Source organism: Phoca vitulina, unplaced genomic scaffold (assembly GCF_004348235.1).
Source record: "Phoca vitulina isolate PV1807 unplaced genomic scaffold, GSC_HSeal_1.0 scaffold81, whole genome shotgun sequence".
NCBI classification, from domain to species: Eukaryota; Metazoa; Chordata; class Mammalia; order Carnivora; family Phocidae; genus Phoca; species Phoca vitulina.
This window is the reverse complement of record NW_022589784.1, coordinates 4022348-4045349: the sequence shown is the minus strand read 5'-3', so window position 1 is coordinate 4045349 and position 23002 is coordinate 4022348. Positions and strand designations below refer to the sequence as shown.

Below are 23002 nucleotides of genomic sequence, written 5' to 3'. Positions count from 1 at the left end.
GAATCTGAACCGACAAAATGTCTTCTCCATTAGTGATTTTAATAACAGATACGGTGTTGATAAATCTGAAGTACCAGGTAACCCCAAGATATCTGAAATCAGAAAAAATTTTTCCATTTACAAATGTCACTGAGGCTAAGGAATCAGCAAATCAGAGGGTCAGTCAGGATTAATGAGCTCAAAGTGTCAAACTGCTCTAGCCAAAGCAGGAGTCTGCTTCAGATCGATACCTTAACTCTGAGGACCTGGCTTGCTCCCTATAACCCAAAACCTGCAGAGTAAATAGCAGAGGAGTGGAGAAAGGCTTCATGAAAGGCTGAGGCAAATCTGGTTAAGAAACGCAGTACGCAATGAACTAGAACCAGAAACCCCACTGCTGCCAAGGCCAAACATGCTCCAAGAGACCAGTGTCACCCCAGTGACCTACCCTTTTCCTCTTTGGAAAGCCTTTTTGTATCCGAGTCATCTTCGACAGAACTAGAGACAAAAGATAATGTCACTCCAGAAGGAAAAAGTAGAGACGAAACAAACTCAAAATTATAAAACACGTGCTGAGGTTGCATACCTACCCGAAATTTAGTTCTGAAAAAATGATACCCCGACAAACTTGTATTGGAAATCTGACCTAACCATAAGATTTCAGACCCATAGGAGTTAATTAATTCTGCTGGACTAAAGATAATTAGGAAGATTTAAAGAAAACAACCATGATAGGTTGAGAAAAGAAAAAAGATTATGTAATCAGTTTAAAATAAACAAAGAGAAATAAAACATTGCTTAGAAGTAAACTACAATTGCATCAGTCTGGCTGGCCAATTGCAGAAAAAACAGCTTATGTGTGTCATTAAATGACCAATGAAAAGGAGATAGCGTCTGGTCTAAAACTGAGAAAAAACAAACCTCATTTTCTGATCAGCGCCCTCACTGGCTGAGGACTCTTTAGGAGCCGGAGGGACTTCATTACAAGCTTCAAAAGCAAACTTCTTCACGTCTTCTTTGCTATCTCTGGGGTCTGGGCTTGAGGCTTCCGGGGGCGCTTCCGCGGCCTCCTCGCTAGAGGCTTCCGTGTGCTCTGAGGCTTTACTACTCTGCTCAACTGGCTTCTCTAGCCCTACAGGCTCACAGTCCGTCCGCGCGCCATCGCCTGGCTGCTCCACGGGCTCCCTTTTCACTACCGCTAACAGGGTGTCTGCCCTGCTCGACTGAGCTTGTGCTGTTGACTCGCTGGCCAAATCTAAATCACCCTCCTCCGGATGGGCGCTGCCAAAAAGGTCCTCTTCCTCCGCAAGCTTTCTGTCTGGCCCCACGCTACTTGTATCCTGTGCAAAGGGCTGCTCCAGCTCGGAACCTTCTTCTTTTACTGGCTCAGATTTACAAGTTTCCCCCAAAATGTCGAGTATTTTCTCATTTTCTACGGATTTAACAGGAATAGAATGGCACAAGGTTTAATTACCAGGGAAATAAAGCAATCACAAATGCGGAACTGGCACGGCTGCCACACTAACACGAAGAGAACTGCTAGCTACACAGAGATTGGAAAACCCGCGGGTACACAAAGTTACACCGGTTACACTACCTGCACTCCAACCGACTGCTACAGTAAGCCGCTACGCTACATGGAAGAGAAAAGCATCCCAGAGATTTAACCCCCAAAACCTTCTGGCTGATTCTTGACAGTCTTCATTCTGTCGTCGTTTACACAGGACTCTTCCGAATTTAGCTTCCAAAGTCCAAGGTGCTTAACTGAATGTATCACCATTCACTGAATAGCTCAATTTCCAAATTTCTTTGAATTTCTTTTAACAGAACAGTCCAACATGAAAACCAGAATCTCTTCCATCGGTGCTCTGAGATATTTGCAGTCCAGAAAGTGAATAGCATTTGTTTGGAATTCTCATGAAGAAACTCTTTCCTCTTCTGGAATCCAGTTATGTCTCAATGTGTTAAAATGCATCTCCCTACAGCTACCTGCACTGCCTGAATTAAAAACCACAAAGTTAAGACACTGCCCAATATCACAAGATCTGTTTTGTGGGGAGCACGGGTATTAGCTCGTGAGAGGCATCATGCAAACTCTTTCTATGTTCGTTTAAGTGCCGTTTACGTTTAAAAAGGCATGAGATTGTTTCATCTCATCAATACATTCTGTAACATGAGAAGTGAGCCACTTTCACAGATCTGGTGATATGGCTGGGTTTCCAATCTCTATGATCCTGGTATGTTCTGGATCGTAAACCTTTAGAACAATGTATACTACAGTAAGGCAACTTTTTAAAATTAAAGAATTTAAATTAGAGAAGGTGGAAAGCTAGAATGGTTCTAAACCCCCGCTGGTAAGTTTTTCATTTAACAGTACCTGGCTCCAAAGATGGCTCTTCAATTTCCTGCAACAAAAAACATAAATAAGATTGTGCCAGATGAATGAAACCTACAGCTTCTTTACACCAAAAACTATAACTAAAAAGGGAATTTCTAAAACACGTACTAAGGAACTCACAAACACAACAGGTGGAGAACCTACTCACATTCAGGACAGAGCCCACACACAACACTGCACCTCGCTTGCCTCTGCCCCAAACCCCACCCCACCCCCTCTGCCTGGGCTGCTCTCAAGGGGCCTGGGATCTGGCTTTTGCTCCTGTTTGTGCTGCCTCATTTCTCCAGCGCCTGGCAACATTATCACTTTCCATGGCAATGACTGCATCACATGCCCGTCTGTCCCCCTGGACCGAACTCTTAAAAAAGCCAAGAGGGCAGTGTTTTTGTCCACATGCAGTGTGTAACAGAATGCCTGACGTTTATCATTTTTTTTTTCACTTAATGTAGATTAACTTCTGAAATTTTCAGAGAGTGACGGAATAAAGGCACAGGTGGTATGACCCCTGCTCTCAGTTCTCATGGTCCTACCATGCCTGCACCTGGTCACCTGAGCGCTCTCTCCAGGATTACACACTACTCCTCCCTTATCTCTCCCACCGGCGTTTCCACTGTGCCACCTCTAATTCCTAAAGATCCCCAAACCCTTCCCAGGAAGCCCTAGCAATCCAGACCACTGCTGTTCCTCGCCTCCAACAGCATCCGGTTTTACCATCCCTTCCCTATCCATCTGCCACCATGGTGAGCACACGGTTCCTCCGTGGCCTATGGCCTTTGGCAATGGCCCCTCACACCAACTCTCCCCTGACAGGTCCATCTATACCCCTCCTCACCCCCAGCTGAGTCCCACACATCCCCCAGCACTTAGCTCAGAGGCCATCTCCTCCTAGAAAGGTTTCTCCTAATGGCTTCAGAGGCTGCCCCACTAAGGAAGAGCCTTTCCCTCACTATGGGGTCCTCAGTGCCTACAGACCCTCTGCATTAGGCACTTCATCCTGGAATTCCAGCCAATACTGATGAGCGCTGACTAGGTTCCAGGCACATATTTAAGCCCTTTACACACACACGTTAATCATCAGACAGTCCTAACAGGTTGGTACTCTTAGTATCATCCTTCCTTCCAAACTGGGAGACTGGCACAGAGTGGCTGACAAACTGCCTCAAGGACACAAAGCAGAGCCACGTTCTGCACAATGGCTGTATGAGCAGGAGTCCATGTCAGCACAGGTCTCTTCCCAACATGGCTGGTGTGTACTTCACACAGGGAGGAAGGGCCCTATGAGGATGGCGATGTTCATCTCTGCACACACGCCCAACACACCACAGGCACGAACACACGCCTGGGACATGGGGGCGGGAGGTCTACACCTTCACTGGGAGCCGGCCTGCCATTCTGAAAAGCCCCAGGAAACTGTTCACTTTCCTCATACCTTCATTCTATGTATTTTGTTTTTCATGCAACGTACCCCACTCTGAGATTTAACCCCACTACTAAAGCCAAAGATCATTCTAGGCAGAAGAATTCTCTCCTTTAACTTTCTCCAGAGAGAAACAAATCTATCCCTGTTTGTCTCTGGAAGGGTTTATGTATTTTCCACTTTAACACAGGAGTCTTGGACCTAGAAAGACTTGAGAAAATGACACCCAGCTCCCCATTTCCTTTCGGGGCCAGGAATGGATGGTGTCACTTTGCAGCTGGAGAGAGACATCAGCCCTAAAGGTAGGCTGGGTTCCACCATGCTTTCTTGAGGTTTGTACACTCCTTGAAGCTGGGTTTCTGACTTGCCAATAACTAACCTTGCCCTTGCCTGGCTGAAGCAAATGGAGACTGCATCTGAAAGAGGATTTCTAATTAAGCATACAGGTGAATGAAATATGACAACAAAAAAAACCCCCAAAACAAAAATAAACACTGGCAAAAGCTGACTGTATTTTCATTTCCTTGCAAAACTTTCCAATCCAACGAAAATCAGATAGCTACCCAGCTAAGTTTATTCCAATGGTTTATATATCTAGGCAGGCTGGCAGAAAAATTAAAAGGAAACTCAAGACCCACATTTATGTAAATCCTACCTGAAAGTTAGTCCACATCTCATTTGTTCTCATCTAAGATTTAATATTTACACAGATGATACAGTCAAGACGATAAAGTCATCAAAGGAAATCTGTGCATTTTCTACGAGAAAAATTCCCAAAGGCAGAACCAGACCCCCCAAGATGCCACCTTTCCCAGCTGTGATGTCTGTGCTCTCGCCGCCCCACCCTCCTGCGTCCTCATCTGGACCCCAATAATATCTCCTAGGTAGGGAGTGCTCCCCCAACCCCCGCCACCATCTCCCCCTAGTCTTTCTGCAGAGAATGCCACCCAGAACAGATCAGACAGGCAGTTCTTCCCCCAGCAGTCAAAATCAACAAGAACGTCCCCAGACAGGCCCCCCTCTCAGCTATAGATAAGCCACAGTGCTGGTAGGGGAAGCCACGATGATGAGTCCTTTGTAATAAGCATGTTGTATTTGGGGAAAGTGGAAAACGAAGCCCTCTGAAAATGCCAATAGGTCAAACAAACCTTGTAATGACTTTTACTTGGGAAGGCCATACAACATCTGAAGTGGTCTCCAGAAATGGTAGTCTAACCTTTGATTCTAAAATTACTGAGACATACAATTTACCTGTAATATAGTGAAGTCAGATGATGAAGTATCTAAATTGTTTAGGGTTTCTTTGTCTTCGATCTGTAAAATAAACAAAAATACAGTTTACAATGTCAATATTAGGTAACATGACACTACATCTGTAAAATGAAAAGTAATAGCCATGAAAATCACTTATGACAAAATTCCAAACATGATGCAGGAATCCAAACAGCATTATAGCTTGACTTCACCTCGATTTAAAAAAATGTTATAAATGTATATAGTATTTGCAAACAGACTGGGAGACCCACTATGGTAGCACTGAGGGTTTTAAGATGTAAGCCAAGCGAAGAAAGAAAAACAAAGTTTAAGTTAAGCAGAAAAGAGATTAAAATTAGATAGTACACAGACTCTCCCAAGTCAGTCGCAACACTAGGTTTGGGGGCTGCTCTTCTGTGAACAAGGTCCAGAAACAGACTGCAGAATGGATTCTTGGGATTTCTGGGGCCACCACCACTTCTCCAAGCTTGGATGCTACTGCTATTGAGCCCGTTGCCCCAAGGTGATTCTGGCCAAGACCGAGATGGCATGTCTGAGCACCAGCCTCCTAGCCTCATCAATTTCCAAACTGGAGTGTGGGGACAGGAACACAGGACTGCCAAGGCAGGTGGCCCACGGAGGCCCCTCTGTTGGGGAAAAATGACTGGTATGTTGACCTTCTATTCCAAAAGGTGAGCTCTCCCCAATAAGGTGGGGATTCCCCACACACATAAGGGAGGTTCATAATAGTACTGTTGTGAGAACCAAAATAATTTAAACTGCTTGCTGTGAAGCCCCAAGGTGGTTATATTTTGGGAAGGGGGGGTAATTTTCAAGTATCTTAGCAACAACATGTATGGCTATACTACGTTTATCAGACTAGGAAACCACCCTTGCACCACTCCTTCCTTCCCCTGATGCAATCGTCTTCGGATAGTCAGTACATGCTCACAAAGAGTGCCGCACACATGCGTGCAAGACCACCTCTCCTTTCTCTGTGCACTCTGAGCGGCAGCACATTCTGTCCCTTGCCATATTTCCACCTCCCTCGTGAAAATTGTTTTAGTTCATATGAATCTACTTATCTCATTTACATGGTTATGTAACAGTAATAATTGTATTACTGGAAATAATACTACAATTTTACAGTAACAACAACAGCCCTATGGTGTTGCTGTATGCCAGGCACAGTTCTAAATCAGGGTCAGCAAACTTCCTACCAAGGGCCAGACAGTAAATATTTGAGACTTTGCAGGCCAGATGGTCTCTGTCATGACTACTCTATTGTTTGAGAAATCAGGTGTCACGGATGACTGCCACAAACAGGTATGGCTATGTTCCAACAGCTTGTTGGCCAGTTTGATGACTTTAGATCTAAGCTACTAATAAATGTTCATCTATTCAATCCTCCCAAAACCTATTATTTTTACAAGTGAGGTCCAGAGAGGTTAAGTAATTTGCCCAAGGTCACTCAGCAAATTAAGTCAGACCTCTAGTGAATGGTCTTCAATTCTTAACTTACCCTACTTCCACTAATTTTAATTAACCATCACTGGCAAACATGTAGGATGTTTCCAGGCTTTTATGACTGAAGGTATTATTTTCTAATCAGAGGGGGGGAAAATAGCCTTCAGAAAGAGCAGCTAATAAGGAAGGGTATGTACTTTGTATCACTGCTCTAGTGTTTTGGGTACTTTCTACGAAGCCAGCAAATGAGACTTACACCAAAAAATAAAATTACACACCCTATTTGTATCAAAATGACAGTCAATTCTCAAAATCAAACTCCCCATTCAAAGATGACAAACTACTACCTCTCAGGATACTCAGAATCAGTTCTAAGAGGAAATGCAAAAATATTCTAACGAATGGCAGGAGCGGATCCACTAGCAGAAAATAGGGCTTCTTTCCCGTGGGGCGACTCGATACACTCACTGCAAGAGATCTGAGAGCCACTAAGAAATCAAGGCACCTCCCAGGAACCAACACGTAAGGACTGCTACTGAGATGCCTGACAGCTGCTGATTTTCACTGCCTTTTCGGTCTACCCGACAAACACTCATCCTCACAGAAATAATCCAACAAATGATCCGCACCAAGTCAACGCAATGTAGGAGTTAAAGCACACAGACTCTGGACCTAGCCTGGTCTTAATTCTTATTCTCTTCGGAGCTGTGGGCTGCCTGGAGAGACTTCTTTACCTCTTTACTCCCGGATTTCCTCAAGTGGAAAATCGGCAAGATATCATCTACATATGCCCTGTTCTTGTTAAAGTACTGAAGGACATCTGCCTAATGCCTGGCAAACTGAATTCAATAAATAGTACCCATTATAATTGTAGTATAATTAGATTTGTTTCTAAAATGAAAAAAACTAAAGCTCTGAAGACAGTGTCAAAGCTTATTTTATGAAACGCTGACGAGGAGGAAGGCACGGATCAGCGCTCTATCAGGAAAAGGTCAACTTTCAACCTCTATTTTGCTATTTTCAAGGCATGCGAACCATACCACCACAGACCAAGCTCCTGTAATAGGAAGGTCTCTGAGAGCATCCCTGAAATGTTTAATGATGCATTATGCAAACACCACATACTCCTGGATCTCACCGAGACACTTCTCAACAAAGTGTTTTCAGATTGTCTGGATTTTACACGTGAACAGATTAAGCACAATCCCACTGAACTAGCAGTAAAAGGGCTCAATTCCAAATATAAACCTTATCATCTCTCAGGACATTTGAGGAACGGATACATTCACGGTGCATCCTAGAGAGAGACACTGCCGAGTTACCTACAGCATGTTCTTGAAGCTGCTCAGGAAGCTCTTTCATTTCTCCCTCGACTAGCTCTCTACTATCGGACAGGGACTCTGGGAGGTTATCTGCATCATCGTCTTCTACACAGTCTGCAACACTTCCATTATCGATTTCTGCTTCATCCAATACACTGATATCCATCATGTCAATGTCTTGCAAGTTCTCCAAACTAGTTTCAACATCCTCCTGTGACAAAACAAAACACAACCATCACATGACTGCCGTAGGTCGATCCACCAAGTTCATTCACTGACAAGGCTGCACATACCTGTCCATCCCCAGAGTTTTCCTCCAGCCCATTGTCTTCCACACCCTCTTCTTCTGGTTTACGCCCTGAAGAGAGAATAGTTTACAGCACCAGATCAATGATCTGTATCTTCCAGAAGCAATAACTTTTACAGGCCCTAAGCATCACAGAAGCAGACACCAACACCTGTAGCACTTCCCAATTTAGGAATGGTAATCCTGGAAGGGTAAGGCCTTTCGGGACAGAGCAGCCCGCCCCCCCCCAACCCCCTCAAGCAGAAGAGGTTCTGTTCTCATCAAGTGGCTGTGCAAGTATAAGGAGCTGGAAATGAGTACTTAGTAAGGTCAAGGCAGATCAGACCTGTTTTAATGCCTGGCCATTGCGTCAAGTAGCTTTGGCTGTGGGGAAGACAGTATTTCATACAGTGTGCTGTTTTTTAGTTAAGAAACATGGGGCATAGGGGCGCCTGGGTGGCTCAGTGATTAAGCGTCTGCCGTCGGCTCAGGTCATGATCCCAGGGTCCTAGGATAGAGCCCCACATCAGGCTCCCTGCTCAGCGGGAAGCCTGCTTCTCCCTCTGCCCCTCCCCCTCCTTGTGTTCCCGCTCTGTCTCTGTCAAATAAATAAAATCTTATAAAAAAAAACAACAACAAACAAACATGGGGCATATTTTCCCACAGAAACTGACACAACAAACTATAAATAAGCAGTAAGAAAAGCCAGTCATAATTTTACCACCTAGAGTTATAGCCTCCATGTTATACTGACATACACAGGCATCCTCCTCTATTCTGCTATATATATACATGCACTGTATTTACTGTATAAAATGACACTGTACCATCATTCTGTGATCTTGTCACTTACTATGTTATGAACTTATTTCCATATTCTTTAACAGCATTATACAGATACCACCATTGATCTAATTAATACGTATGCATGGAAATTCAAGAAAACGCTTATAAAGATGAACATCCTGGCAGTTCTTTTCGTACATAGGCAATTACCATTTTAGAGCATATTTCTAGAAATGGCATTCCTAAGACAAAGGGTGTGTATATTTTTAAGACTTTTATTAAAAACAAAGAACCCACATATCATTAAGATGCCCCAGAGGAAGGTTGTTCCAATTCATACAGTTCCATCAACAATGAATACAAGTGCCAATCTTTCTGAATCTGTTAAAACCAGCTTTATTTCTTACCCTTGCCAATGTTCTAAGCAAAAAGGAATACCTTTTTAACCTGAATTTATCCTTAGGTTGAGTATTTTTGTTCAGGAGGCTGGACTCATTTTCTGGCTCACATTACAGTTTTTAGACAGATTTGACTCCGTTGCTTTGAAAAATGAGGAAATCATTTCCCCTTAACTTCCCTCACTCAACCTTTTAGTATTTCTTACGGAGAGATTAATTTTAGAACATTCACAATCTGTTCTGAAGACAACAGTTCACAGTGGGCAGGCACATTGGCACATTCATCTAAATAGCGTTTTATGTGGCGATTTGCCTTTATTTTTTGTATTAATTATAAGAATGAATAAAAAAAATAGAAAAATGTAAAGGATAATAGAAATGCCACGGCTCAAGAGAAAATGGAAATCACTAGCCATGGTAATAATGAAAAATGTAGGGGAAAAGTGAAAATTTTGGTCTAAGAACAAGCCTGCTAAAATTAAACTGATTGACTCTTTTCATTGTGAAGAATAAAATCCCACGTATGAAATACGAGACCATGTCTCAAAAGCAGAGTGTAGTACCCAGTAAGGTTACGTGCTTTGGAGCTATAGCTCCTTATCACAAAGGCAGTGCTCAACTTCTTTTGTGACTTAGTCACAAAACAAAAAAAACCTCACTTCCCTCAAGACCTTCTTCCCAACCTGAAGATGAATTTCTTAAGGCCATTAAGTGTTTTTTCAAGAAATGTAAGAGAAATAGACATTAACTTGCTTATACTTAAGGATTAAGCTTGTAAGTATATGAAATGTGTAATATTCAGGGCAAAAAAAGGGGGGGGGAGGAGGACAAAAAACCCAAACCTAATCATTTATACCATAATTGAGTTTTTTTTTTTTTAAAGATTATATTTATTTATTTGACAGAGAGAGAGATATCGAGAGCAGGTACACAAGCAGGGGGAGTGGGAGAGGGAGACGCAGGCTTCCCACGGAGCAGGGAGCCCGATGCGGGGCTTGATCCCAGGACCCCGGGATCATGACCTGAGCCGAAGGCAGACGCTTAATGACTGAGCCACCCAGGCGCCCCCATAATTGAGTTTTTTAAAAAAACCTCTCTCAGGGATAAGAACTTCCTTATTACACGTGTTACCTGATTTTTCCATAGTCTTTTTTTTTTTTTTAAGCTTTTATTTATTTATTTGCAAGAGAAAGAGAGAGCACAAGCAGGGGCAGGGCAGAGGGAGAAGCAGGCTCTGATGCGAGGCTCGATCCCAGGACCCTGGAATTGCGACCTGAGCTGAAGGCAGATGCCCAACCAACTGAGCCACCCAGGAACCCCTGATATTTCCATATTCTAATTTCATTCAGAAATATCTTTCAGGAAATCTGAAAGGTTTTTCAGGAATATATTATTTAAAAACATAGATCATGACACTAACAGTAGAATTCAATACATTATATGTGCAAATAGCCTTAGTGGCTGGCTGGGAACACCATTGCCATTTTGTAATATCTAAGACAAAATATGCCTTGAGCTTTAAAAAATGTCTGGAACTCAACTCAATGGTCTCTATGTAAATATACCAGGAAGTTGCACCAGCAGCATTTCCACAGATTTATATTTGATAAAGCTGGTATCATTCTAGAATATATACATTGGTTTTTATCCAGTTCTATCCCAGTTACTAGGAAAAATCTAAGTAGGTCACCACAAACTTGCAACCCTTTCTTTCTCTCTCCCTTTCACAAGAGAGGCAGCAGGTTTCCAACAAGCAAAATCAGTTTTCCACTTTCACAACCACCTTTGCTCCAGAGCAGTAGCACAGACACACTGCAGCCTAAACCTCTTGGGGGAGCGGGAAATGCTCTCAATAAGAAAGGACCAGAAATGTCAACGGAATTCATGGTCTTAAGATCATTTAGTCTTGGGGCGCCTGGGTAGCTCAGATGGTTAAGCGTCTGCCTTCGGCTCAGGTCATGATCCCAGGGTCCTAGGATGGAGCCCTGCATCAGGCTCCTAGCTCAGCAGGGAGTCTGCTTCTCCCTCTCCAGCTCCCCCGTGCTTGTGCTCCCTCTTTCACTATCTCTGTCAAATAAATAAATAAAATCTTTAAAGAAAACCAAAAACAACCCCTTACTTTAAAAAAAAAAAATTAGTTTTCAGTATATATAGAAAACATAACCCTGGCTGGGAAGCTTATCAAGAAGCACTATTTGGAAAAGGCACCCTACTTTCTTTTTCTTTTTTTTTTTAAAGATTTTATTTATTTATTTGACAGAGAGAGACACAGACGCCCAACGACTGAGCCACCCAGGCGCCCCAAGGCACCCTACTTTCTAAAAAGGAAAAAAATGCACTTAAACCAATGCAGAATTGATTTGAATGAAAAATACAGCTATCTAGAATAAACCAGAATGCTGTCTTTAGTACCAAGGGAAAAGGTGCCCCTCAAATCCTTTCTCCAGAGGAAGGTCCTCTTCGTTTGCAGCCTCCAAACTCTAAGGCTCTACTTGCCCTGCTCTGGCATCCCTACCCTGTTTCTAGTTTCCACGCCTGGGGTTCCAGCTCCTCTTCCTGGCTGTACTTCTGCCTCAGGGATCATCTCCAAACGCACCGGTTAGACCACCTCCTCTGACTTCTGCTCGGATTCCAACACAGCACCCCAAGTGGCCTAATGCATGTGGGCAGGTTGTTACTTTTAAAACGTATTTGATTATACAAATACATTTATGTAATTATCCGCTCAAAGAGTCACACTCATTTCACTGTCAATTTTACTTCACTAATAAAAGATTCATGCTAATAAATATTTTCTTGCACTACATATTAATCCATCCCCATCTTTTACTTCATACTGTGAACGTTGCTTAGTTTAGTGACCCCAGTGCAAAGAGGCTTTATTAATTTACCATATCCAACAACTGCCCATTTCCTCACATCCTTGCTAATATGGGATATTAGGAACAGTATAAATTTTTATAAACGTGAGAGACAAAAATGATAATTCTATTTTTATATGCTTTCCTTCAATTACTAGCAAGAAAACCTTTTTTTGTATACAGGTCATGTTTGTTTTTACTTTATCTGTGAACTGCTTATTCATAGTCTCTACTTGCCAACCGGACTGCATGTTTTCTTTACTGAAATGTAACAATACTTAACGTTTTCTAAATATTCATATTCTATAATACTTTTTTCTAAGCCTGTTGCATCTGAATTATTTATGTCTTTTGCTAAGAGGATTAAACCTTTTATACAACTGAGTTTATTTGCCTTTTTGTCTCGCTTTTAGTGTCATTTCAGGTCTCCCTCACCACGGTGACTATGAAAGTGCTATCCTAGCCAGAATTTCTATTTGCCATGGAAGGAGGAAGAACAGACCTTTCCCCACCATCAGATAGACAGCCAACTGTTCCAGCATCATCTACTGAAAAATCCTTAGAGCCACCTTAAAAAAAAATATTTTAGGGGCGCCTGGGTGGCTCAGTCGTTAAGCGTCTGCCTTCGGCTCAGGTCATGATCCCAGGGTCTTGGCATCAAATAAATAAATAAAATCTTAAAAAATATATATTTTTTGGGTGCCTGGGTGGCTCAGTTGGTTAAGCGACTGCCTTCGGCTCAGGTCATGATCCTGGAGTCCTGGGATCGAGTCCCACATCGGGCTCCCTGCTCAGCAGGGAGTCTGCTTCTCCCTCTGACCCTCCTCCCTCTCATGCTCTCTGTCTCTCATTCTCTCTCTCTCAAATAAATAAATAAAATCTTTAAAAAAAAAAAATATATATATATATATATTTTTTAAGTAGGTTCCACACCCAACGTGGAGCTTGCACTCACAACCCTGAGATGAAGAGTTACTCGCTCTAACAACTGAGCCAGCCAGGCAACCCCAATGCCACCTTTAAGATGAACAAATCTCCAAACTTCCCACTGTTTGATGTCCTACTATTAAAATTAGAGCAACTCTACATCACTGATTTTTCACAATTTTGGTTATTCTTTTTTTTTTAAGATTTTATTTATTTAACAGAGAGAGACACAGTGAGAGAGGGAACACAAGCGGGGGAGCGGGGGAGGGAGAAGCAGGCTTCCCACCGAGCAGGGAGCCTGATGCGGGGAGCCCAATGCGGGGCTCGATCCCAGGACTCTGGGATCATGACCTGAGCCGAAGGCAGACGCTTAACAACTAAGCCACCCAGGGGCCCCAATTTTGGTTATTCTTGTACACTTTCTTTTTAGATCAGCTTGGGGCTAATCGACAACTTTCTAATATGAGATCATCACATCTACGAAAACTTTCTCAAAATTAGTCATGTCACAGGTCTTAAATATTTCCTTTTACTGTTATTTTGCCATTTAAGAACACTAAACATAGATTTTTTTATATCCATCTTGCTTAACTCTTTGACTCACAAGTATCACTGCCACCTGCAAAATCCAAGAGAATCAATTAATCAACAATTTTAACTAGCTAGCAAATTTAGTTGGTGCACTGCTCGTATTAGCCAGAGCTTTACTTTTTTCACATTTCTGAAGCTGTCACTGGCTAATTTGATTGCTTCATCAGCATTTAATTTCATGAGGCATATTCAGTCCAACAGACCTTACAAACCCAGCACTGGCCTACAAGGTACCACTCTCCACAAAAAAGAACAAGGGTGCCTAGAAGAAATGGCTGATTCCCAGGGTGCAACAGGGAAGTATAAGAGACTGGAATACTCTATTCTGCCAGAAAGTAACAAAGTGCTCAAAGAGTGATATGGATATGTCAAAAAGACACACAAGTCAGCTTGAACGGCTCTCACGGAACAATCTGAACATCAAAATAATCATCACAAAGGTTTATAACTTACAAAGTAAGAATCTCTAAGTTTCTCACTGATAAATAAGGAAGAAGGGCAAGCCATCCCTTATGGCAGAAAACCAACTAATAAACGTAGATAGGGATGATAAATTTAGAAAATCACCAGTGGAGGGGCGCCTGGGTGGCTCAGTTGGTTAAGTGACTGCCTTTGGCTCAGGTCATGATCCTGGAGTCCCAGGATCGAGTCGTGCACTGGGCTCCCTGCTTGGCAGGGAGCCTCTTCTCCCTCTGACCCTCCCCCCTCTCATGTGGTCTCTCTCTCTCTCTCTCAAATAAATAAATAAATAAAATCTGAAAAGAAAAAGAAAATCACCAGTGGATAAGAATCAGTGGGTGCTAAAACTAGCTGAGGATGAACAAGATATTTACAGAAGTCTCAAGGTATCTTCCCCACAGATACAATTACAAAGGGTAAGATAGTAACTTTCCAGTGGGGAAACCTGACCAACAGCACTTTAAGTTACTCAAATGGACAGCATGTGCCTCCAGAGGATATGCGGAGGAAGAGAATATGGAGGATGAGTGAAGTTTCCGGTACTGCTGACAAAAGTATATAATTTGAACCTAATGAGAGAGAAAAAAAAAAAGAATGAACAAGTAAATAAATCCCAATTCAAAAAACCTTCAAAGCCTTCAAAACAAATGGTCTGTACGCTTCAAAAATGGCAATACAGGAACACAACAAGTCTTAGAAACTGCCCCAGATAAAAGGAAACCAGAGAGACATGACAACTGAATGCAATGCATGACCCTGGATTATTTTAACTTTTGAGCTATAAAGAACCTAGTATCTAAAGAAGATGTCAGCTTTGGCAACTGTATCCACGTTAATGTCTTGATTTTGACAACTAGGGCTCTGTAATATCCTTGCTGTCAGGCAATACGGCAGTATGGGGGGCAAAAGGGTCCATGCCAGCCATTTGTTCTGAAGTAGTTCAGAAATGAAAAAAAACATACATACATACATAAGGAGGTGGGGGGAGGATAAAGAAATTTAGTAAAATGATAACATCTGAGGAGGCTGGATGAAGGCACATATGAATATTTTTTCTGATTCTTGCATCTTTGCCCTAATATTAACCTGTGTCAAAACAGACAAACAGCCAAGCAGCACAGGATCAGAAAAGTGCTAAAAAGCAAACATAAACTTCGCTTTTCCAGTTACGTTTACTTTTCTGATAATTCAAAAGATTCTGCTTAAAAGATTACTGGTATGAAACTACTCTGGAGAAGTGCTGAGATTGCCTGACATACACTCTAGGATTGTGATTAAAATAATCAGTATGATTTCAAAGCATTTTCAGTTTCTTCAAACGGGTCAGAAGAATGAACCTTATTTTCATTAAACTCTTGCTAATATATAAAAGGTTGTCGAAAATAATTCAGTAGAACGTACATACTTGCCGTACCAAGTATCAAAAGGTACTGTAAAGCTCAGGAATAGAACAAATTATGCCAAGCAAAGAACCAGACACAAAAGAGTTTGTATTGAATGGTTTCATTTTACATGAAGTTCTATAACAGGCAAAACTAATCCATCATAAAGTAATCACAACAAACTTTTTTTTGGGGGGGGGTTAGGGGGCTTAGGGGAGTGTGACCAGGGAAAGGCACAAAGAATCTGTCAGAAATGGTCCATACTTTGATCCCTACCTACCTCACACCATATGCAAAAGTAAATTCCAAATGAACTGAACATCCAAGTTAAAAAAACAAAACCATAAATATTACTCTACAATGTAGAAAGTAGAATACTTTTTATAATTTTAAAATAAAGGAGAACATTTTATTTTTTTACCTTTTTAAAATAACGAAACTTTAAAAAAAGATTTTTATCTATTTAGAGAAAGAGTGTGCAAATGTGCAGGAGCAGAGGGGAGGGAGAAATTCTCAAGCTGACTCTGCGCTGAGCCTGACGCGGAGCTCCATCCCACGACCACCCACAAGATCATAACATGGGCTGAAATCAAGAGTTGGATGCTTAACCGACTGAGCCACCCAGGCACCCCAAGGAGGGCCTTTTAAAACACAACATAAAGTCTAGAAACCATATAGGACAGGTTGACAGTGCAGCCTGTATTAAAGATTAAAACTTGAATGACCAAAACATCACAAAGAAGTTAAGTCGAATGACCAATTAGGAAAAAACAATTGCAAGCCCTCAGAAGTCATCAGTAAGACAAACTCAGCAGAAAAGTGGGCAAAGGGCATTAAAGGCAGTTCAGAAAATACAGATGGCCAATTACCAGAAGCGGTTTAACCTGTAAAGAGATGTAAATTAAAATTTTACCTGTGGAAAAATGCAGATAAATATAATACTTTTCTCCTACGTAAAAGGCAACACGTAACAAGATTAATAATCCTCAACATTCAGTGAGAATTTAAACAGGCACCCCCTCTCTGTTGTTGGTGGAGATATTAGCAGTACAGCTGGTTGGAAGAACTACTTGTCAGTAGCTATTTCAAAATAAAATGCACATATCCTTGATCCCATAATTCTACTTCTAATTAAGTTATCACAAAATAGGGCACCTGGGTGGCTCAGTCAGTTGAGCGTCTGCTTTGGACTCAGGTCATGATCCAAGGGTCCTGGGGATCGAGTCCTGCATAAGGCTCCCTGCTCAGCTAGGAGTCTGCTTCTCCCTTTGCCTCTGCCCCTCCCCACTGCTCGTGCTCTCTTGCTCACTCTCTCTCAAATAAAATATTTAAAAAGTTATCAAAAAATGTATTTTTTTTTAAAGATTTTATTTATTTATTTGACAGAGAGAGAGCACAAGTAGGCAGAACAGCAGGGAGAGGGAGAGGAAGAAGCATGCTCTCCGCTGAGCAGGGAGCCTGATGTGGGGCTCGATCCCAGGACCCTGGGATCATGACCTCAGCCGAAGGCAGCCGCTTAACCGACTGAGCCACCCAGGTGCCCCCAAAAATGTATTTCTTTACACAGAGACATTTCTGGTTCATGGCAGCACTGAAAACTGGAAATGCCAAGTCAAAACTGGAAAAAATCTCAACAGTTTAATAACAAAGGAGACTGATGAACCAAACTGTGGTACCTTGATAAGAAACGTTACAATAAGCTGTTTAAAAAAAGGTCTTTTTATACTTGCAGGCACTATGGAGATCCGTCCTTAATGCGGTAAGTGAAAGAAACAATCTAAAAAATATTTTGTAAACTAAGACCTTTTCCTTAAGGAAAATATACGTGCATAGCTGTTTTTTTTTTGACAGCGAGAGAGACAGCAAGAGAGGGAACACAAGCAGGTGGAGTGGGAGCGAGAGAAGCAGGCTTCCCGAGGGGTAGGGAGCCGGATGCAGGGCTTGATCTCCAGACCCTGGGATCATGACCTGAGCTGAAGGCAGACGCTTAACCGACTGAGTCACCCAGGCGCCCCTTTATATATTTATTTCTAAAAGACCACACACACACATAAAAGTCTGGGAAAGTATGCCCAACCTTCTAATAATGGGTTACCTCCTTACTAGGAAAAAAGGAGCTTCTACGTTTTACTTAACGCTTGTATTTAAAAAACAAAACAACACTTAAAACAAGTATTTCTTTTTTTTATCAAAACGAAAAGAAAACACAAAAAGAGGTCCAACAGGCTCTATTTTCCACCAGTCTGTCTTTCTGTGATTTTCCAGTCCTCTTTACCCTGGCAAAGACATTTACTTGGGCAAAGCCAAAAATGCACAATGTACTATGGACCACAGAAGTGACTTCATTCCAAAGTGAGGTCACCTGACTGCTGTTGTCCAAGAGCTTACACCATACAGTGTGGCTGACAACTGGTCCCTGCTTCTTAGACATTTCAAACCCAATTCTTCACCACTGGCCAGGTAATATGAATATTCCATTTTGTTTGGGGGCCTGAGCAACAAAGCCACCAATTACCAAGAGAACTTTTAGAACAGTTCAAATGCCCAGTTTTAGCTGATTCTTTTTTTAAAGATTTTTATTTATTTGTGAGAGAATGAGAGAGAGAGAGAGCATGGCGGGGGAGGGTCAGAGGGAGAAGCAGACTCCCCGCTGAACAGGGAGCCCGATGTGGGACTCGATCCCGGGACTCCAGGATCATGATCTGAGCCGTAAGGGAGACACTTAACCAACTGAGCCACCCAGGCGCCCCTAGCTGATTCTTTCTTAGAAGAGTAGTTGAGGGGCGCCTGGGTGGCTCAGTCGTTGGGCGTCTGCCTTCGGCTTGGGTCATGGTCCCAGGGTCCTGGGATCGAGCCCTGCATCGGGCTCCCTGTTCGGCGGGAGGCCTGCTTCTCCCTCTCCCACTCCCCCTACTTGTGTTCCCTCTCTTGCTGTGTCTCTCTCTGTCAAATGAATAAATAAAATCTTAAAAAAAAAAAAAAAAAAAAGAACAGTAGTTGAATGTTACTGAATGAAATTGCTAAGTAAATATTAAAGAACAAGAAAGACAAGTAAGATAGAGCCCCTCCCCTCAATAATCTCATTAACATGGGGCAGAGTGACATTAGCATTAAAGCAAGGTCTAAGGAGTACCGCCTGGGTGGCTCAGTCGGTTAAGCGGTTAAGCATCTGCCTTTGGCTCAGGTCATAATCCCAGGACCCTGGGACTGAGTCCCACACTGGGCTCCTTGCTCAGCAGGGAACCTGCTTCTCCCTCTGTCTGCCACTCCCCCTGCTTGTGCACTTGCTCGCATGTGCATATGCGACTGCTCTGACAAATAAAATCTTAAAATAATAAATAAATAAATAAAGCAAGGTCTAAGGAACCAGGTCATCACTGTGTGGAGGGCTGAAGGTAGGAGGAGTTGCTACTGGTGGATCATAAGTCATCTGTTGATGAACAAGGACCTGAATGCAGACACATGGGGTGAGGGGTAGGCAAGGAACATAAGCTTAGGCAAAAGAGGACCAAGAAAGGGAAGCACATGTTCGGGGCCTGACTAAAGCCCAGGATGTAGTAGAGGAAGGCTGAAGGGGAGAAGAGGGAAACAGAGATTTGGGTCAGATGATAAAGATCACTAATGCCATGTGGAATGAACGCATCATTTATGCACTAGGCAATTTTAAAAGCAATGTCTGTGAAAGTGACAACTGTTTGGCCAGGTGGTATTTAAAAGAAAATTCAGAGAAATAGGAGACCCAAGCAGTCCTAAATACTCTCTATGTAAAGAAGGTTAAGAGTCTGGATAAACAAGGGCTGCTGAGAGGCCTAATGAACCAATATGTTAATATCCCTTCCATCCTGTCTGAATTCCTAAGTACCAGAAAAACAAAATACACTAGAGGAATCTTAAAGGAAATGCAAAGTTTCATTCCAGGCCCTTTGGATTCACAGGGTAGCTCAGACCCCAAACACAGCCAACTAAACAGGCTCATTGGCAAAGAAAAGAATTGTGAAGAAAGTTCTTAACATTAGCAGTGCTTATAAAATCCTTCCTACCTTTGCTGGATCTCTTTGATGTCTTCTTGTTTCCTTCGGAGGTAATTTCAATTTCATCAGGATTACCCCCCTCATCTTCAATTGCCTAAAGGGAAGGTTAAAAAATAGTTTAGCAAAAAAGGCAGCACGCAGACTCCACTTCCACCGAAACTTCAGGTTGCTGATCTGGAAAGGGCTTCCTCCCACCCATCTGTTGTCTTGCTCTACCTTGGAACAAAGGCTCTGGAGTCAACTTATTTCTTAGTACACCACAATCTAGTCCATCCTGGACTAGGGACCCAAGGGAACTCAAAAAGGAAAAAGCACACTCTTCCCTTTCCTATGACTTCACCCAGCGACGTGTTGTTCGACCCTCTGTGACTCCCTCTCCATGCCATCCCTACACTTGGCACTGTCTGGACAGAATACTCAGCTAACACTCACTCGGCTGAGATCGTACTGTGTGTGCCATGAGACTGGACATGACCCATACGACCTCATCAGATCACTCACATCTGTGACTGACTTCAAAGGTCTTGCTCTTAACCAGCAGGGGACCTATCTGAAAGGATACAGAATTATAATGATCTCTTGGCAAGCCCCACCTCCCACCCAAGAGCTCATCATTCCTTTGAACAGCCCGCACCCACACTCAGCACAGCGCATAGCACCGAGGAGGCCCGCAGCAAATGGTTACTGAGCGTGTCATCAGTGTTATCCTTGGATACTGGGCTTCGCTTTTAGGTTTTACTGATAACTCTTTCTCTCTTTACTGTACTATCCTGTAAGCACAAGTTCTGTTTCAACCCACTTCAAATAGCATGTCTTTTTTCTAGACGGTTTCAGAAATTCAGATCTTCAGGAGTTTCTCAGCATCGAAGTCTGAATTTGCAATGGGGCCTAGGGACTCCACATCTGAACTGTACCAGGAACAAAGAAAATCTCTCTTCTCTCCGAAGCCAGGGTGAGGAGAAGGAATTGGGAGTTCTGCTCTGGGATCAAGGAAAACAGAACCAGAAAGTCCCTCCCATTCTTCCTGGCAAAAGAAGATTCTGGAATACTGCTAGAACTGCCCCAGACAGGAGGTGTACCATTTTGCCCCTCAATATGTCTCCTCTGGGTGCAGTGTTTACAGGATCATCCCCAGGGACACTGTAGGCTATGAGTCATCCTTACAGAGCTCGGGAAACTACTCTTTGTGCTCCTTCCGCCTTTTCCTCATTTGCCCTTTCTGGAAAAATGACAAAAAAAAAAAAGGGGACACTAACTAAACTACATGGTAGAAGTAAAAAACAAAATCAGTAATTCTAGACTCACTTGGATAAGGTAGCATATTAACATACACGCTGATGATATTTATGTCCTATGACCACACCCCTAAGAAAATGAAAACAGGGAGAAGAAATGAAGAATGGCTCCGAGGTAATAGTGATGGAGGATCCTTGAAGTCACATACCAGTTTCAGCGACCAATCTGACAGGAAGGTTCAATGCCATCCTATCAGCTTTGCAGTCTTGCAGACTGTGAGTAAAAAGGATAAAGGTCCCAATTTGGCTTTGCTGACTAGAGGCCCTGGTGGCAACCCTCAACCTTCCACCATTTTTTCTAGAACATCTTGGTTGATGAACTACCTGCCCCAACTTGAGTAAAGGAAGTTAGTATCCATAGTAAAACAAACACAAGATCAAGTTAGAAAAACCCAACTGACTCTGGACTAATCAACCCACCATTTTCAAGCCCTAGCTTCCTCATTCAGAAAATGGGAAACAATCCCTACTTCCCCTTAATAGCAATCCGTAATAATTAATGCCCTGGTCTTCAGTTGTTTGGGAGCCAGGAGGGTGCAAAGAGTCACAAATCACACCGTCTGCAGGGGTTGGGGGTAGCGATGCTGAGATTACACGAGAGAGGTCCCAAGACGAGAATAGGTCAATGGGAGAAAAACAAAAAAGCCAACGAGAATATGAAAAAAGGGAAGAAGGACCCAAACATTTAATTAACTGCTCATGCTTTTCACACCCATCCCTCAGAACCCCTCAAGGTAGGGATAAAAGTCCTGGTTTTGCAAATAACAAATGGTGGCACAGAGAAGAAAAATAAATTGTGGCAGCGATCGTTATCTTCATGTACCAGGCAGCATGCCAAGCCCGTTTCATGCAATCTCGTTTAATCCTAACACGAAAGCACGACCTTTCCTTCTCTTTACGGGATAAACCAGCTGAGAGAGCGTTAACCGTCTTCCGTGCCCAAGATCAGGCCTCTGAGACCCGGAAGAGACCCAAGACCAGACGCAGGGACGAGAGCCCCCACTCTGCCTGCCTCCTAGCGAAGTCCTGAAGCTGTCTTCACGTTCTCCCTACCAACGTCTCTCTCGTTTCTGCTCGCTATCGCAACAGTACTTCCTTTTCCGTGCTATTTCCCCGACCCAGGGCTTGCAAATTCACAAACCGCTTTTTTTTTTTTTTTAACCTCTGAGCAGGCTCTTGGCACATTTGCCCAGTAAACTAGACCCCTCTTCAAAGTGCGTCGACCCTAACGAGCCATGGAGCATCGGAATCTCCAGGGGAAGCCCCGCGGCCAGCGCGGGCTCAGAAAATCGCCCGGCCTGGGTCCCAGTCCCTACGCCTCGTCTCCACGGCCGTGTGACCTTGGCCGAGTCCCCCCACCTCGCCCAAGAAATGAGGGCTTCCGGGTTTCCCGTCATTTTTGGAGGCTAGGGTGGGCCGCTGAGAGGAAGGCCCTCCGCGCAGTGGCCGGTGAGGAAAACAGGAACCCTCGACCTGGGTGCCCTGTCGTCCGCCGCCGCAAGGCCGCGGCGCCTTCGCCGGTTCGCGCCCAGATGTTCCTTCCTTCCCAGGGCGGCGCTGAGGTTCGCACCCGGGCCCAGCTGGGCTGGGAGCTCCCGCTAGGGCCTGGGAGAGTCGGGAGAAGCCCGGAGCTCCCGGCCAGAGGCAGGCCCCACAAGGGACCGGGGGCGGACCCTGAGACCAGGGGACCGCAGTCGCGGCCGCCAGGACCCCCTTCTCATCTCCTGCCCGCCCCCGCAGGGCCCCAGCTCCACCTTTTTGAGCCGCTCCATCAAAACGCTCTTGTTGCCGCTCGAGTCCAGATTCCGTTTCCTCAGCTCCGCCCGCAGATCGATCACCCGCAGATCGCTGAGCCGCCGCGTCCCGGTTTCCGACGAGGCAGAGCTCAAAGCCGCTGCGCCCGCCGCACCCGAATCGCCTAGTCCTGAGAGAGTCTCCGCCATTCCAGGGACCGTGGCTCCGCCGCCCACTTCACACAGAACCGGGCCGGTTTTATCTGGGCACCTAGCACAAAATGGCGCCGCCTGCGAGGGAACTGCTCCAGCCGCCCTGGCGCGCCTCCCTTCTGCGCAGGCGCACCCGGCGCGGAGCCGACGCCGCCGGTAACCGGCCCAGATGCGTGTGAAGTGGGCGGCGGAGCCACGGTCCC

At 43.9% G+C, this 23002-nt stretch overlaps 1 protein-coding gene across 4 annotated transcripts in view; it reads right to left on the bottom strand.

The window, feature by feature from the left end:
• SAFB (scaffold attachment factor B) overlaps nt 1-22941 on the bottom strand; it is a 36282-nt gene extending 13341 nt beyond the window's left edge. For 2 of the 4 annotated variants that reach the window (XM_032394598.1, XM_032394599.1), the window contains exons 1-9: nt 22608-22941; nt 19568-19652; nt 8131-8195; nt 7842-8048; nt 5046-5108; nt 4450-4482; nt 2357-2384; nt 901-1411; nt 428-477 (exon numbers count right to left, since the gene is read on the bottom strand). In XM_032394598.1, coding sequence (XP_032250489.1) covers nt 428-477; nt 901-1411; nt 2357-2384; nt 4450-4482; nt 5046-5108; nt 7842-8048; nt 8131-8195; nt 19568-19652; nt 22608-22796 — 1231 coding nt within the window. In that variant the 5' untranslated portion in view covers nt 22797-22941. The remainder of the gene's footprint in view (nt 1-427; nt 478-900; nt 1412-2356; nt 2385-4449; nt 4483-5045; nt 5109-7841; nt 8049-8130; nt 8196-19567; nt 19653-22607) is intronic. The other 2 variants (XM_032394600.1, XM_032394602.1) reach the window with 1 other exon arrangement.
• Nucleotides 22942-23002: the final 61 nt, after the last annotated feature.